Source organism: Xenopus laevis, chromosome 2L, assembly GCF_017654675.1.
Source record: "Xenopus laevis strain J_2021 chromosome 2L, Xenopus_laevis_v10.1, whole genome shotgun sequence".
Taxonomy (NCBI): Eukaryota; Metazoa; Chordata; class Amphibia; order Anura; family Pipidae; genus Xenopus; species Xenopus laevis.
The window spans coordinates 38,060,142-38,079,083 of record NC_054373.1 but is presented as its reverse complement, the minus strand read 5'-3'; the positions used below and the strand labels follow the sequence as shown (position 1 = coordinate 38,079,083).

The 18,942-nt window shown below is 40.8% G+C and overlaps 1 protein-coding gene across 1 annotated transcript in view; it reads right to left on the bottom strand.

Moving 5' to 3' along the window:
• prkx.L (protein kinase X-linked L homeolog) overlaps positions 1-18,686 on the bottom strand; it is a 72,776-nt gene extending 54,090 nt beyond the window's left edge. Inside the window, exon 1 of the mRNA XM_018246161.2 lies at positions 17,638-18,686. Coding sequence (XP_018101650.1) covers positions 17,638-17,848 — 211 coding nt within the window. The 5' untranslated portion in view covers positions 17,849-18,686. The remainder of the gene's footprint in view (positions 1-17,637) is intronic.
• Positions 18,687-18,942: the final 256 nt, after the last annotated feature.

Genomic DNA, 18,942 nt, shown 5'->3' with positions numbered 1-18,942 from the left:
AGAAAATGATGCTACTCGCTTTTTACAAGAGGTGTGGAGTCGATTATAATTGTTTATAATATATGCACAATGCACTCAAACTGGTTATTGTTAGTGTTTCACAATAGGAAATGTATTATGTTTTTCATACCATTAGCATAATTCAGCTGTGTATTTTGAAAATTATGGTACAAGTATAGGATCCGTTATCCAGAAAGTTCCGAATTACGGAATGGCCGTCTACCATAGACTCCATTTTATCCAAATAATCCAAATGTAAATGTAATAATCAAACATTACTTTGTAGTTAATCAAAACTAAGATATAATTAATCCTTATTGGAAGCAAACCCAGTCTATTGGATTTATTTAATGTTTACATGATTTTCTAGTGGAGTTAAGGTGGCCTCATGGAGAGATCCACTCTGAACTGAAAAAAGTGTTTGGAAGGTGAACAACCCCTTCAAAGTGGACCTGTCACCCAGACACAGTTAAGGTGGCCTCATGGAGAGATCCACTCGTTTGGGGCGGGACCGCATCAACGAATAGATGCGGCCACGATCCGACGGGATTTTTTGTCCCATCCGATTGAGAATTGGCCGACTTTTGGCCAGATCTCGATCGGTGAAGCCTGTCGGGGGGGCCCCATGCACGGGCCAATAAGCTGCCGACAGCTTTTAATCGGCCCGTGTAGGGTATGTAAGGTATGAGGATCCAAATTTGGAAAGATCTGTTATCTGAAAAAAACCTCAGGTACCGAGCATTCTGGATAACAGGTCCCATACTATATTTTATTTATTGTATATTTAGTATTTATTGTTTAATGCATTGCACCATTGTTTGTTGTATTTAAGCACTATTGCACCATTTTTTTTGTTTGCACGAGTATTTAAAGGAATTGAAATTTTTTTATTTTGCGCAGCGTATATATTTACCCAGTTTTTGTTTTTACACTAAACAATTACTTTAAAAAAAAAAAAAACAACACAGTTTTGGAATGATTAGGGTAAATTTCACTACAGGTTGTACTTTTATAACTTTGTATGTGACAAATAAAGTAATCTGTCCATCGATATAAAGGAGCTATAACAAGTATTAATGCTATTAAGTCTTGTATATTCGTTCAATAAAGCCAAATCATTTCACTGCAACTGTGCAGTAAACCCTAGGATAGAAAGTTGAACATGATTGAGATGTTTTTTTCAGTCCCAACTACTATGTAAGGAAACTCTGTATGAAGTATACATCAGAGCAGTTTTTATAACAGGAGGCACCAGATGAAATGGTTCCAGCACTAAAGTTTTCAGCAGCAAGTCTATGTAGGATAGCTTTGTCTGTGACCCATTTAGATCTTGGATTTCAGCTTCCTTTTATAACTAGAAAGTCATTTAACTTCTGCCTCTGGCTATTTCATTAGCACATAACATTAGTGATCAGGATGTTCCTTCAACACTGGCAAAGGCACAATAGCAGTAGAAAGACATAACCTTTGTAGTACATCAGGTACCGCAATACTACCGGCAATTGCAGGGGAAAGGACAAATGATCTACTTGCTGGAGAAAATTCACATACACAAGGGCAAAATTATTATTTAAGATTATTCAATAATGACAATGACAATCTATCACGCAAAAGCCTAAGCGTGTCATAACAGCGATAAGGGTTGCTTTTGGACTCCCTAAAGTGCAACGCTTGCTCTTTTCAAAAATAATATAAAAATATATCTGATTAGCTACTATCCTCCTGATCCAGTCACTGCTAGGAGTTATGTTTTAATAACTAGAAGGATGCAGGTTTGAAATTAAAGATGTACAGTAACTTACATTTCCATGTGCCTCTTAATTAATATGTTTAAAATGGTACAAGTGATACTCGAATGTTGTCTTGAAACCTCCTCAAAAGAAAAGAGAGAATTCACATACTACTGCAAAACAATTAGAGGTGCCCTATGGCCAGAGGACATATTAAATTCTGCATTGTTCAGTCAGTCATTTACATACGATAACACAGCCTTGATGCCATTTACCCCCTGTTGTTAATAAAAATTGTAAATTATCTTCTCAACAGAAATAAATATAAAGCACCAGTAGATTATTTTTTTTTACATAGAATATACAATAAAATATCTGCAATAAGAAATCACAGGGCCCTGCACAACAAAATGTTCTGGGCCCCCCTCCCCCACTGATCAGTACAAAGGCCACACAACCACGTGCTAAAACATTAAGGGCCCCACTACAAGTTAAAGGAAAAAAAACATTGGTGGTCACTAGGGATGCACCGAATCCAGGATTTGGCCTTTTTTAGCAGGATTCGGATTCGGTCGAATACTTCTGCTTGGCCAGACCGAATCTGAATTTGCATATGCAAATTAGGGGCGGGGCGGGAAATCTGGTGATTTTTGTCACAAAACAAGGAAGTACATTTTTAACCTTCCCAACCCTAATTTGCATATGCAAATTAGGATTCAGATTTATTTAAAAAAAAAGAACATTGGTGGCCAGGACCCCTACAAGTTACAATAAGGAAAAAAAAAAAAAAGAGCATTGCACTTCAGCTCAGGTGCCTACATTTTTAGCTTTCTGTGCTCTGATTTGCCAGTGAAGTGTAAGTCCCGGTAAAGAAGCTGGAGGGGAGGTTCAAACTTCACCCATCCAATCCCCATGCGGCTTTACTGGGATTTACACTTCATTGGCAAATCAGAGCAGTTAGAATGAAGGTAATGGGGCTCCCGCACGCACTCCCTCCCTCCCGAAGTCTACAGCTCACTGATAGCTGGGGCCCGGCTATCCAATGAAGTGCAGCATGGCCGGGCCCCCCTAAACCATCTGGGCCCAAGACCCACTGCCCCCTGATGGCAGCCCTGATGCAATTCATTAACACAGGGAAACCTCTAAAGGTGGTGGTAGTTCCAGGGCCCCCACTGCAGCCTGCGTCGATTAACACTGCACCTAAAGAATCTGGTGGGGACAGACCTCATTTTAACATCGCCAGAAGTGCCAAAAATATGAACACTGAAGATTTTCTGCTTAACTGTGAGCAATTTAATGTGTCAGCCTCAACTGCGGAAGCCACAATGCCGCCTCATGACTGCTATTATGCCAGAATTAAGGAGGAAAGTGCTGCATTGTGGGTGATTTCACTTAAAGGGGACCCGTCACCCAAAAAAATTATTCAAAATCCTATTTCATAACATTAGTCAAGCAAAATGAACTTTAATTACACTGTATAAATTATTTGAATCTTGTTTCCTTCAGTCTGGGAATTCATAATTATAACAAGCAGGCAGCAGCCATTTTATGGACACTGTTATTAAAACAAGCCTTGTATCATCTCAGAATCTTGTTTGTGCACCAGAATGGTGGACCCGATGTCCATCCCCATGTCCTGGTTACACAATTAAATGGTAAAGAGAACAGGGGAATGTGTGGAGAGCAGTGACATGTAGGAAGTGCTGAATGGAAAGTGAAAGTAATTGTCTGCCCCGCCTCTATGCCACTGGCATAGAGGAGGGGCAGACAATATTTGATTGACAGCTGAGATGTTTAAATGAGCTTACAGCAGCTATGAATGCTTTAATAAAAAATAGAAATTGGATTTCATGTTTAATTTGAAAAGGACTTTTCTTATACAGATTTGTGTGTCTGGGTGACAGGTCCACTTTGAAGGGGTTGTTCACCTTCCAAACACTTTTTTCAGTTCAGTTGTTTCAGATTTTTCGCCAGACTTTTTTTCAATTACTTTCCATTATTTATTTTTTACTGTTTTTCCAAAATCTAAGTTTCTAATCTAATCTTTCATATCTGAGGTATTTCAGTCTGGCAGCTCAGTAATTTCAGGGTTCAGCAACCTTTACTATCAAAAGAGCCATCTTGCCCCCTCTTCCACTTAAGAAAAATAGTGTGGAGCTGCAAAACATAACACAACTTATAAACTTTTAAACGTTTTAACCTTTTTTTAACTGTTACAATAACAGAATACAACCAACAGAAGTACAGTGTGCATGTGTAGGCCTACTCTGAAATAAATGAAACACCGAATAGCCTTATTAAATGCTAGTGTTCTCATCTGTTTAATGTGACTTCTTTTTCTGAAGCTCCATGCCGATCTTCCCTCTCTTGTCTTGAGTGTGTGACCGCAGTAAGGACCATGATGAATCATCTTGCTGTGGCTCGGTCTTGCCTGTCACCCCTGGGACGTCTATACAGCCCTCGCACCTGCTGGCGGCTTCCTGAGTTTGCAACCGCGGTCGCACACTCAAGAAGCCGCCAGCAGGTACGATAGCTGTATAGCGACGTGATAGGCAAAGCCGCAAGACTGAGCCGCAGCAAGCAGGATGAAGAGCAACATGAGGCTCCGGAGCCCGGCGGGTTGCCTACCCCCTGCTCTAAACAGTTACAATTTTGCAACATTGAGTTGATACATTTCTCAGCAGCATCTCTTGAATATTAGCAACTATTGTATCAATTCTAAGAGCTGCCTGTAATGAAACCCAGAGATTCTGCTCAGCTGGGACAAAGATAAGAAATGTATCAACTAAATGTATTAATTTAGAACAGTTTACAGGGTTGGCGACCCCCTCCCAGAGCTGCTTTAGAAGGGGAAAAAATGACACTTTGCACTTCAATTTTAGAAAAACAGTGACATACAGAAAATAGAAAGTCATTGGAAAAAGTCTTTATTTCTGGTGATATAGCAGAAAACAACTAGTTGTTTGAAGGTGACCCAATCCTTTAAGTGAATTCACATAAGTAAAGCCTTCAATTTTACCAAATACAACTTGTCAACAAAACTGTACCAACATTACATTGCAACTGTTTCAAGTATTTCAGATTAGTTTATTCTTTTGCAGCAAATGTTGCAAATGAAACACTGTAACCAAATGATATGTGCGGAACAGAACATTCTTCAGATCCATTGCACAAGCATGGTTTTTTCCTTAAAAAAATTTCAGAGAAATACAGAGAAATTAACAGTGTAATATATAAAGACACATTTTAGAAAGCCTTTTTAATGAATTAAACAATTACAGAGGAGATGTTTATCCAAAAAGTATTGCTTGGTATGGGATCCTTTATATGGAAACCCGTTATCCAGAATGCTCCGAATTACAGAAAGGCTGTCTCCCAGAGACTACATTTTATCCAAATAATTCAAAATCTTTGAACGGTTTTGCTTTTCTCTATAATTATAAAGAAAAACCTTGTACATGATCCAAACTAAGATAAAATGAACCCTTATTGTAAACAGAACCAGTCTATTGGGTTTATTTAATGTTTACATCGTTTTCTAGTAGACTCAAGGTATGAAGATCCAAATTACGGAAATATCCATTTTCCAGAAAGCCCCAGGTCCTGAGCATTCTGGATAACACATCCCATACCGGTTCCAAGAAAGCACTGCACAATATATAATCCCTTTTGAGTGTTTGGTTGTGATTTGCCAGAGGTATTTACTAATGTGGCCTATAGTAGTGATCAGGGAAAAAAACGCAACCCACTCCCAACCCTCTGAAGCCTCCAACTGCAATTAATTGCTAGATTATACTATATGAGCATTGCTATCTGTGTCTGAGAGTGCCAGCAACTTCAATATGTAGCACATTTCCCATGTATGCAAATCTTAAACTTTTGGCTTGAGGTGATCAAATATAAATTGCACTGGATTCCAGATTGCTTTCAGAGGGTGAAACCAATATAAACAATGAGTCCCAGAGTACTAGCTGGCAAGACCTCACCTCCCAGTAGACATAGGCAGATGCTGCTGTGTTTTGCTTTATTCTTTACTGGGCGCATGACTAAAACCATGCTCTGAAATTCTCCAAGGTCCAGAACATGTTTACTTTTCATATTTAAAAAAAAAAAATATATCCAAAAAGAGTAAACAAGATTGAGAATTCCACATAAAACCCATATTCATTAAATACCCATTTATCAAAGGAAAAGAAAAAGCCAGATAAGACCAGATCGATTTTCACAAATTATAGCCTGTTGAGTCTTAATCTGTTACAGGTGCTGCAGGAAGGTCAGCTGTTTATTCCAGTAAAGTGGTTTTTGGGGGAAGAGCCGTAATTATCTACAGGTGGTTATTCAAATAGTAATACAGAGAACATGCTTAAAAACTGCTGCGCAATGTTTTTCTTTAAAGGGAATGTCAAACCCAAAAATAATTTTTTGCCTAATAATAGAAAGTATAATTCTAAGCAACTTTGCATTATATATTCATTACACATTTTCTATGGTTTTTAAGTTATTTCTGATGTATTGTTATTGAAAGCAGTATTTGCTTTTCCCTTTCTATTCTCTGGCCAGACTGATAAGACAAGGCAGCTGATTAACAGACCTGTCTTTAGTGCTGAATTCCACGGTGCGGATTGTTTCCGAACCGACGCTATGAGAGGAAGCGGATGCAACGAGAAGGATGCGCCAAATATAATGTAAGTAATAGGAATGTCCGACCTACAAGCTGCGTGCATCCGACATGACACAACTTTTGGATGAAGATTCACCGTGCTGAGTTCACATCTGACAGTCAGGTCGCGTCGGATGCACAAAGCTTGTAGGTCGGACATTCCTATTACTTACATTATATTCTCCGCATCTGCCTTGTCGCATCCACTTCCTCTCATCACGTCGGATCGGAACAAGCTGCACCGTGGAGTTCAGCCCTTTGCTGGGGAACCAAGACTTCTGCAACAGTAACAACCAGGAGTTAAGCAAATGCAGCTTTCAACAGCAACTGCTTTTACAAATAACTTTAAAAACATGGAAACTTTTTTAATAACTGTATACTGGAAAGTTACTTAGAATGTTTTCTTTAATTAGGCACATTTTCATTCTGGGGTTGATATGCCCTTTAACAACGCCACCAAAATGTGCTGTTGACTGACACATAATGACTGACTATCTATCCGTAGGTGTGGCCTAATTTAACTCTGTAGCCAGCAACTAAATTGTGCTGCTGTGGCTGCTCAGGCTATGAAACCCCATGGAAATAATGGTTAATACTGCTGCAGTTTAGATTGTTAGAGGATTATATTGTGTCCAGGACAATATCTGAGTGGCGTTTGTATTCTCTCTCACTCTCGTATACGTGAATTTCATCTGGTGCTCCAGATTCCTTCCATAATACCATAATTTAAACAGGACAAGGCTGATAATAAATTAGGGATGCACAAAATCCAGGATTCGGCCTTTTTCAGCAGGATTAGGCAGAATACTTCTGGCCAGCCAAACCGAATCCTAATTGGCATATGCAAAAATGTTTTTTCCCTTCCCACCCCTAATTTGCTTATGCAAATTAGGATGCAGATTCGATTCTCGGCCGAATCTTTCGCAAAGGATTCGGGGAAACCAAAATAGTGGATCCAGTGCATCCCTAAAATAAATATACTATCCTGACTCAGCTGATTAGAGATGTCAATAGACAACTGCAGGAAGATGTAGCTTCCCATGTCTCATGTTAAACAAAAGTCTCTCAACGACATCACTAAGCACTGTTTATAAGGATATAATTTATAGTATAGTCATAACTCGTGTATTATAATAAAAATATTCTCCCAGTTTCATGTTGGTGGGAATATAGGGAAATCTGGCTTGCATGTTGCCAAATTTAATCTAACTTGGTGCTACTTTGCCAGCTTTCTGTACCAGAGGTTTATGCTGACTAAAGGTGGCCATACACGGATAGATCCGCTCGTTTGGCGATGTCGCCAAACGAGCGGATCTCCCTCCGATATGCCCACCTTGAGGTGGGCAATATCGGGCTGATCCGATCGTGGGCCCTTGGGCCCAACGATCGGATCCTTCACGTTCGCAAACGGGCGGTCGGATCGCGGGACCGCATCAACGAACAGATGCGGCCGCGATCCGACGGGATTTTTAACCCCATCCGATCGAGATCTGGCCGACTTTCGGCCAGATCTCGATCGGGGAAGCCCGTCGGGGGCCCCCATACACGGGCCAATAAGCTGCCGACTCGGTCTGTCGGCAGCTTTTATCGGCCCGTGTATGGCCACCTTAAGGCAAGGGTCACACACCCACTGCTTCTCTTCTACTGCTGCGCTGCAGGCACGGTGGATCTCTGCACAAAATGCAAAATCCTGCTTTTCGGTGCTTAAATCAATCCCTGAGAGGAGGTAATGATTCCAGGTGCAGGCAAGGCAGCAGAAGAGGAACAGCAGATTCTCACCCTGCTTTTCTCTGCCATAGCCTAAGAAGAAATGTTATTAGTATGCAGCTATGTCAAATTTAATGTGAAGCAGAAAGACTACAGCTAGCCATACGCCAATGGGTCCTTCTGAGCCAAATCAGCAGCATATTGGCCCATGTATGGACATACAAGACCAGAAAATCACCCAGATATCGATTGGGCGGTTTTTATTTCCAATCAGATCGAGGGCCACATCTGAATGTTGATGTGGTTTTCATCCTGGTGGCCTACATTACCAGTAATTGTGATGCAATTCTTGGCCCGAGGGCCAAATGATGGGATCAACCCGATATTGCCCATCTCAAGGTGGAAAGATCTGCTCATCTGGAGACACCTAATTTGTTGTGTTCTAGATTTGAAGGACCAACTCTCAAAAATAAACTAAATATTGATATATATTATATCTTATGCTTTTTTCATTCTTCCTCTCTTCCTATGTACCATTGTATGGTTTGTTAGACACTCGTATTGCAACCGTTTTAATTCTTCATGTGATACATATGTAAACCTTTTGTAACACATTATGTAACTAGCCATTTTTGGCTACTTTTGTTTTTCAATGACGTCACTTAAATTGACAATAACTTTAAATAGTTTAAAAAATAACTAAATATCCACCCTGCCCCCACAGTAACAAATGGTCTGTTCTGAATACTATTTTAGAACAATGACTTTGGATTATTTGATTATGTTTAGTCTCTTCTCATTTTGAATACATTTATAGGAAAACAAAAGGTATAATCACTATGGGATGCAAGGGATCCTTGTGACAACGTAACAATAACGGTACGGCTCTCACTAGTGCATTTGTCGGCAAAAAGAAGCGCCGGCCCATGGTCTAAGGTAATTATATTAAGCAATTATAATCATTAGGGTGGATGGCTAACAAATTGGTTTCCCCCAGTGAGTAACCATTTCATTCTCTATTTAATCAGATTAAAAGTCTACTGAATGCTCTGAAGTCTCTCTGAATGCTTCTTAGCACTGAAACACACACCACAGAGAATCCATAAGATAATTCTAAAAGGTTTAGAATATGCTAAAGTCATTTTACAAAAGAAATAGAAGATTTCATCCTTTACATTAGCTGCATATTTTTCAGCATTAAAAGAAATAATTCTCAGAAAAAAACCTCAAACACTTTAAAAGCCCACATACAGTAAGCACATAAGTTGTGGGAACATTTATCAAAGAATAAAGTTCAGAACGGTCTTTTCGTCCCTTTTTCCTCCTTGATAAATATACCAGTATGACTTTTCAGATATAAACAATGTATATTTGCACAACTATACTTTAACATTTAGTCCAGATTAGCACATTTTTCTTTCACCTAATCAATCGTGTCCTGTCTTCTTGAAGGGAGTTATGCATTGACCCTAGCTAATGGCTTTAAAGTACCTCATAATCTTACTGTAATCAGTATTCCATCCCATGGATCACTTTCATTCTGTTGCTTAAAGGGACACAAGTAACATTTTTTAAAATTCATGTTTCATTTGACATATCAGGATTATGCACCAGGACAGATACTGGTCAGACAGCAGGTACAGAATTGTGGGTATAAGTTGAAATACCTGCACGCTGCTATGGTTTTGCTAAAAACTGTTTCTCACCATGTACACTTCGCTATGGGCAGAGTAAAGTTCTTGCAGTTCATATGTGGGTAGCAGGTGCAAGCATGTATATATTTGGGGTCTAGTAAGTTAGACCTGAACAGATGTCTTATTTGAACTATGCTTTATGCATTACTCAATGTAGGCTCCTCTTGTGTGTGGAGCCAATCAAGGCTTCTGGACGAGAAGAAAGAAGGAGAGTATGCTAGAGGCCTGCACATTTCAGCAGGCAGATTTCAGTCCTGTCTGGCCCTAGCCTAAAGGCCCCCATACATGGGCCGATAAATGCTGCTGACAGACCGGGTAGGCAGCTTATTGTCCCGTGTGTGGGGCCATCTGACGGGCTTCCCCGATTGATATCTGGCCGAAAGTCAGCCAGATCTTGATCGGGCAGGTTAAAAAACCCTGTCGGATCGAGCCCGCATCTGTGCGTTTATGCGGCCCCGTGATCTGACCACCCGTTTCAGATGCATTATGATCCGATTGTTGGGCCCTAGGGCCCATGATTGGATCAGCCCAATATCGCCCACTTCAATGTGGGCATATCGGGGAGAGAATCAGCCCAGTGTAGCTGTAGCCAAAATGCAGGCGCTTCAACTATGGCTGAAAAGAATGACAAAGAATACACCAGCACTGTACAATAAACAGGTGTACATACTGAACATACAAGATTACATACAAAACAACCACTAACAGATACAAGAGGTAAAGAGGACTTTGCACAAAAGAGCTCACAATCGAAAAATAAATAATTGGGACACAAGGTGTGGCTATAAATGTTTTTAAACACTGATGGACCTGCAAGGCTGTATCAGTAGAGACAGCAAAACAAGTGGCAACTGAGAAATCAGGAGTATAAGAGACCTGGTGGCAGGCCAGACTGATACGCACGCAAAACAATATTTCTGTAAGTTTGAGCGGATATGTCCCTTAAAACATTTGGCTGTGGCCTCACCACTGGTGTACAGGGTATTTGCCAAAAGGAAATTAACTCACCCCAATGACCTATTCTCTTCTTGCAAAACAAAAACCAGTTTCCAAACAGGTGAAGGAACATTTTACATTCCAGCAATTATTTAGAACAAAGTGACTCTGTAGACAACAAACTGAACACTCATCATCTCACAATCTGAAAAGCAGATCCAGCTATTCATGGGATTACACATTATTGTGACACAACTCTAATTTTTAAAGTGGCAGTATAACACTTGTTCAACAGGAGTTCAATGAACAGGGTTTGTGCTGAACATACTTTTTACTTTTTAAAGAAAAATTCATGTTTTTGTTATTTCTTGAGTTAAACACGGCAAACAGAGAAAGTGAAGCAGTACACACATTTAAGTTATTCAAACCCAAAGCAGCTATGCATTGAATACCTGGGCACACCAGAAACTCTGGAAAAGAAAACGTATTTACCACTGTTCTACATACTTGAGTATCGACTCTCATGATAACTTCAGGGACTATCACCATTAAAAGCCTTTCTGGAAAAATGGGCTGCCAGCTGCTTTGCTCTTAAGATCAAGCACCACCGAAACACAACCACTTTGGAAATCTCATCCACTTTTGGCCAGGGTCCCCTGTTTCAACCTGGCTCCTTTGGGGGACACCACTACCCCCAACTCTGGATATACCGAACACTCCTTTACAGACAGAAATGTATTAAAAGGGATAAGCTGATTGCATGTATTTTTACCACACATGATATACTGTAATTCAAAGTCTTTTAATAAAATTATTCAATTTGGCATGTGTATTTATTTTAAACAAATGGTTTAAATAAGGGTGGTAAAGAAAAAGCTGGCTCTCGCACACCCAGAGTAGAGATGCGAAGTCTGGTGCTCAGTGGTAGAGGTTCGGCCACCTCACAGTAGAATCCAATAGGAAAGAAATCCACGGCACACAGGCTACTGCAAGCAAGGAACCCCTTGCACGTTTAATGCGGAAGTGAGCAACGTTTCGGGGTCACGCCCCTTTGTCAGGCTTGACAAAGGGGCGTGACCCCGAAACGTTGCTCACTTCCGCATTAAACGTGCAAGGGGTTCCTTGCTTGCAGTAGCCTGTGTGCCGTGGATTTCTTTCCTATTAAATAAGGGTGGTGCCTTCATAACATTTGAGGTGAAGTTCTAAATCTAGGCTTACGCTATCAGCAATGCATGGTAGTAATTCCCTTTAACCATTTAAGGGTCTGGCCACATGGACAGATTCGGGGAGATTAGTCGCTAGGCTCTTCTTTGCGGCGACTAATCTCCCCAATCTGCCTTTTCCTGCCTTCCGCCGGCTAAAATGTAAATCGCCTGGGGGCAGGCACGCGGAGCACTTCATTTTCCGAAGTCGCCCAAAGTTTCCTCGTTAGGCAATTACGGCGACTTCGGAAAACAAAGCGTTTCCGTGTCCCTGCCCCCAGGCGATTTACAGTTTAGGGGAAGGCAGATCGGGAGTTTAGTCGCTGCTAAGAAGAGGATATTTGTCGCCTAGCGACTAATCTCCCTGAATCTGCTTGTGTGACCAGACCCTAAGGGCAATGACACAAGGGGCACTTTGATTGCTACATTTTTAGTAGCACCCAAATACCAAAATGTCTGAACCAGCCTCCATTGTCTTGAATGAGAATCATTTATTTATAAAGTCACCATTTCAGAGGCTTTTTCAGGGCAACTAATCGACTATCAAGAGGGGACATAACTGCTTACATTCAAGTTTTATGGGGGTTGCCTTGGTGCCATGTTTTGGGCAATAAAAAAAATGGGAAGCTTAAAGCTCCAGAAGCAAACCTGTATGCAAGAAAAGCTCGACCCACACTCGGCTTCTCCTCCTCCTTTTATAGACCTGCGCCGTTGATGAAGTCACAAAAGGGGCGGGGAGGTGGGTGCCTATAAAACCAGAAGCTGAAAGTTGGAAGCCAGCAGTTTAAGGTTGCTGGCGGGGGAGAGCAGGCAGAAGAGCTGAACCCACCCGCAACCCGGTGCAGCGAGGTCGGCCCAAAACCATCTGACCCACAGGTAACGGGCCGGCCCACGCATCACTACCACTTATGTATACATTTTGCAAATATTCATAGAAGGAATATGCTGTGCAAACAATAGATTGGGCTCACACTCTTTACTGTGTCTTTAATATAATGATAGATACGGCACAATCTAAATTTGCCTAAAGGTAACAAGCCAAGAATAGCAATATACAAAGATACATAGCATGCATTATCAGCAGATATGCTAATGTGTTTGGTCTATGGCCACATCATGTCAAAGGAAACCAAGGCCGCGCCCAGTTAAGTTTCTAAAATAAGAAACACGGAAATAGTAAGGTTTGCCCGAGATCATTCTGACAAGTGGATTGCAAGTCAGAACAACTAGAAGCCAGTCTAAGAACAGCTGACAACACAATAAAAGCAGAACTTGGTTCAGGTTTCTTGCGAAAATCTACTTCCACTAACTGAGCACCAAGGGGTGTGTTAATGAGAGGGTGAGCAGATATCCTCTGCTAAATTTCTGCAACAAATAATTCCAAGCAGCATTACAAAAGTACCAAAAATTTAAAAATAGAATAAAAGTAGTGTAAAAAATCACATAGAAAGTGCCCCAGAATACTTTTTACAGTAAAGTGTTTAAGACACCGGACTCACTAGTTCCCATAATAGGGATGTTTGGCCACATTTAGTCGTTTGTGCAAAGTACAATTTAATGCATGTTAATTTCCCACAATGCTGTGCTTTTTTCCCCTGAGTTCGGTGCAAAATTTAGGGCAACAAATTTAGTTAATTGGTGCTAGGAAACATTGCTTAATGTATGGCTTTTCGGTGTGCATTAGCTGTGATATAAGCTGTGCCCACTGATAGAAAAGGAAGCCCCTTATCGTAATATAACAATTTAGGTGCTTCAATTTCCATACACATATTTATCTTTTGGCTACAGTTGTACCGGTTTCCTGAAATGAGACAGAGGTCAAGAAAGGACACTGCAGGTTAACTGAAATAAATATAGAAAATAAGCCACTAAACATACAACATTGTGCAATAATGTTTTGCAGGAGTCTAAGGCAACACATTTTACATCTTCTTGATTCTCTCCCTTTCTTTGATCATAAAATAGCCTGAACCAAAAATTTCCAGCTGTAGGGTTATAGATCAATTTGACCTTTCAAGTCCCGGTCTGTCTGGGGGCTCCACAGACTTTCATATGGCATTAACATTTCAATAAACTCCAGCCTATGATTTATTTGTAAATTATACTAGCTTTGTTTCACAAAAACAAACAAAACACTTAGGGGGTTATTTATCAAAGGTTCGAGTTTTAAAGGCTTGTGAGTTTTTTTTATACCTCGAATGAACTCGCAACTTGAACGGTTTCTAATTTAAGAAAAAACGGTGAAAAATCAGTGGATTCGGGGTGAAAACCCAAAAACTTGAATGAATCGAGTTTTCTGCAAAAAAAAAAAAAACTCACTGAAAAAAACTCAAACATCATAACGGCTACAAACAACTTCAAATGGTTGAAGGGACCTCTGAAATTGACTTCTACGTGTCCTCGACAGGTTTTAGCTGGATTATTTTTGGATTAGTTTCCAGCTTCGGGATATAATAAATCTTGAAAAATTTGAGTTTTTTTTTTTAAACCCGAAAAACTCGAGTTTTCTTTTTAAACTGAAAATTTTAAAAATACCCTAGAAAACTTGAATTTTTCGGGTAAAAAAAAATCAACTCGACCTTTGATAAATAACCCTCTTAAAGGGCCAAATCTGATCCAAGATCTTCACCTGAAAAGCCCTCAGCCATGTCATTAGTTTCACCAGCAAATTCAACCATCAGTATGAATGCAGGTGAATTTCATATGCCCTGAAAAAGTAATAAAACTCAGGAAACAAATAATTTGTTTAGAATACACATAATTCCCCTGGGCTTTATGAACCCCAGTTAAAAACACAAAGGGCTATACAAAGTCATGTAATGTAGACCAGAATGTTTTTTTTTTTTTAAACGAAGGTCTATATCCGACACTGATGTCAGTGTCAGATGTAGATACTGTGTATCTGTGCACCCAGGGAGTCCAGTAGCAACATTTTAATGAGTTTGGTACGGATGCTCCTGTTCCTTATTAAAACAGTGCGTAAACACAGTAAAAAAAATAATAAAAAACAAAAACAAAAGAAAGTGAGTTATAGTTGTACACCTGTAAGCAGTCTGAGACAAAGAAGCGTCAGCTCTTGCCCCATGCATAGAGAATGTTATATAAGAATGAAGGCAGGAATCTCCACTTAAAAATGGTATGTTTTTCTTTTTTCACACAAGGAAAGAGGCAACTCAAAGTAACAAAGATGTTTTTGAAGTTTTACTACATTTATAAACTACTGTCTAGCTGTTTATATCTTCTGCACAACTGGTGCTGACTCCTGAAACAAAGTAGCAGAAGCCTTTAGAAGCAGATTAACCGACCTGGAGAGGATCAGACTTCTGCTATATCATAGACAAGGATAAACAAATACTGCTTCCAGCTTCTAATACATTTACAAATAACTCGGAAATCATGGTAAAACGGTAGCATTGTAGTATATATCGTAACGTTTTTAGAATAACATTTTCTTTAGAATTTACATTTTCTTCATTAGGCAAAAAGGCAGAACTTTTTTTGGGTGGAGATCCACTTCCTTAGAGACCTTTTGAAAGGCAACTCCAATAACTAGAACATCAGATTAATAGACAGAAGGTTAAGATTACTTTATATTAATCCTTATTGGAAGCAAAACCAGCCAATTGGGTTTATTTTATGTTTAAATGATTTTCTAGTAGACTTAAGATATGAAGATCCAAATTACAGAAAGATCCATTATCTAGAAAACCCCAGGTCCCAAGCATTCTGGATAATAGGTGCCATACCTGTATGTCCCTTGTAGTATCGCAATAACAACCCTGGAAGCATGTCTATGACAATTCTTTATGTGGGTAGTCCTCTAATTCTGCAACTCTCCATTAATTTCTATGTGATTTTTAAAAAATGATTTATCAATGGGTGAAAGTTCATCTTTGATAAATACGCCTTTCAAACCCCAATAGAAATTAACAGAAAGTGGCGGAATTTCACTTTAGAAGACTGCGGTGATCTCTAACTTCACTCTTTAATAAATATACCCCAAAGTTGAGAAGGCTGTCCGACAGATCAAACTGTTAGATCAGTCTAAACAGGATCATAAAAAAGTGGGGGGTCATCGTGAATGAGGCCTAACACCTTTCCTGGACAAGAAGGTAAAAAATATGGGTAAATGTTGGCCATGCAAGTTCAGACTAGGGATGCACCGAATCCAGGATTTGTCCTTCTGCCTGGCCGAACCGAATCCAAATCCTAATTTGCATAAGTAAATTAGGGGCGGGTAGGGAAATCACATGACTTTTCGTCACAAAAGAAGATTTTTTTCCACCTTTTCCTTTGCATAGCAAATTAAGATTTGGATCGGTATTCGGACGAATTTTTCACCAAGGATTCGGGCGAATCCCAAATAGTGGATTCGGTGCATCCCTAGTTCAGACCCACTCACACATCATAAAGCAGTTGCTCACCAACCCCTTGGATGTTGCTCTTAGTGGCCTCAAAACAGGTGTTTAAAGGGGTTGTTCACCTTTGCGTTTACTTTTAGTATGATGTAGGGAGCGCTATTCTGAGAAAATTTGCAATTGGTTTTCATTTTTTATTATTTGTGGGTTTTGAAGCTTTTTATTCAGCAGCTCTCCAGTTTGCAGTGTCAGCAATCTGGTTGCTAGGGTCCAAATTGCCCTAGCAACCATTCACTGGTTTGAATAATAATATGGAATATTAATAGGGGAGGGTTGGAACAGAAAGAGGAGTAGCAACAATAAATGTGTAGCTTTAGAGGAGTTGTTTTTAGAGAGATCATATAATAAACTCTTTAATGCTTTATTTACCAGTAGGTCTTTCCAGCTGACACGAGGTCACCCATTCCAATTAGAAGAAAAGATGTTCCACCTAAATATTTGGATGGGTTTTTTTTACAGTGAGAGCTGTGAAGATGTGGAATTGTCTCCCTGAATCAGTTGTACAGGCTGATACATTAGATAGCTTTAAGAAAGGGTTGGATGGCTTTTTAGCAAGTGAAGGAATACAGGGTTATGGGAGATAGCTTATAGTACAAGTTGATCCAGGGATTAATCCCATTGGCATCTGGGAGTCAGGAAGGAATCTGAGGCAAATTGGAGTTTTTTTTGCCTTCCTCTGGATCAACTGGAAGATAGGCAGGTCAAAAAAAAATGTTTAAAAGTTGAACTTGATGGACATGTGTCATTTTTCAACCTAACTTACTATGCTACTATGTAGAGGGGGTCAGTGATCCCCTTTTGAAAGCTAGAAAGAGTCGGGAGAAGAAGGCAAATAATACATAAACTATAAAAAAAATCAATAATGAAGACCAATTAAAAAGTTGCTTAGAATTGCCCATTCTATAACATACTAAACGTTAAGCTGAAGGTGACGCACCCCTTTAATTTTGACTTCCAGGCAAGTTTTGGTTGCACAAAAACCAGGTGTACTGTTAAATAGAGCCTCCTGAAGTCTGCCAGTCCACATAGGGGCTACCAAACAGCTCTTATTTGGCATCCCCATGGACTTGTGTTGCTTTCCGACTCTTTTTATATTTGAACGTGGCTTATGGGTAAAAAAAAAAAAGGTTGGGGACTCTCATTATAAAGTCCCAATGGGAATGAAATGTTGGTAAGAAAGGAAATAACCGCTGATCTTTCGCCAGTACTGAAGTGTCTGGGGCAAACTTACGAGCCAACGTTAATAAACAGGAGACTAATTCAAGTAGGTACCACAAAGTAGAGACTTACCGACTGTAGCCACTGTATCAAAGTCGTCCAGTTTGTACTGCGGCTGTGGATCAGGGAAGGGCGGTGGGGAAGGGTGCCCAGTTTGGCCACATCCAGAAAGTCCAAGGCAACCAGAGCTGGGGCTAGCAACCCCACCATCACAGCTCCCCTTACCAGCTGCACTTCTGGAGCCAGACCTGGCTTTCACTGTCACAGCTGCTGCCTGCTCCATCAGGAACCAACGTGTGCCCCGGTGCTACAATGTCTGCATAGAATAAAGGCAGGGGCCAAAGAGAGAGCAAGAAGGGAGGAGAGCCCAGCTTTTAGACGAGCAGTGGGTAATGTAGCCTGGCAGCCCGGCTTGGAGGGCAAACACAAGGAGCTGGACAAAGTGACATCAGGAAAACAAAGCTGAAATGCTGAAAACTTATTGTTGTTCTGGCATCCCCGGGTGCGCCCAGATGGCACTGGCAGCAGCGAGCTCTCTACGACTGGCAGCCGTCATTGCGTGTAGAAAATGTGAAGCAGCTGGCAGTAAAATGCGCCTCACGTTGGTACGCAAGCTTCTCACCCGTCCTCAGGCGCCCGGCGTATCCCAGCACCAAAGCCAGCGACAGGGCACTCGGCACCCAGCGTGCCACTGAACACCTATAGTACGGCAAGAGAAACAGCAGCACCCACGTTCCACTTCGTGCCCAGTCCACCCCACGGCAGCCCGAACTGACCAATCGCCGACTACGACCGGCCCTTAGCCGACGTCTGATTGGCTGCGAGGCTTCGGGAGGATGACGCGAAACCAAAGAAAGGAATGGGGAAGGAGACTCGCTCTTCTATTTGCAGCCGGACTTGGCTCAGTAGCTTTTGGTCTCTTCACCTGCTGCTGCTCCAGACCGTCTCGCACTTCCCTGTAACTCGCCTGGGAGGCTCCAACAAGAACACTCTTTGTTCCACGGAGCTTGGCTGCCGGCTGACTTTCTCCGGCCGTTTTCGTCACCTCCCCCCTCGCCGCACATTCAAACTGCAGTCAGACAAGAAAAGAAGCCGAAAGGGGCGGTTCCTGTGTAACATAATGACTCCTCCCATTCCAATAAATTCTAGGCGCTGCCCCTCGCTTTGTGCTCTCCCTTGTTGCAGAGATCTTCCTGGTTATGGCTTTTATCTTACTGAAAAGAGATACAGGGGAGAGAATACATGTATATTCAATAATTCTCTATGTGTGTGGCCTTAGCCATTCATTGTATTATTATTATTATTATTACTAGTATTAAATCCCAGGCTGAAATGTAGCCTTTCAAAGACAAACTGAAGTTGAGGTAATGCCTTAGC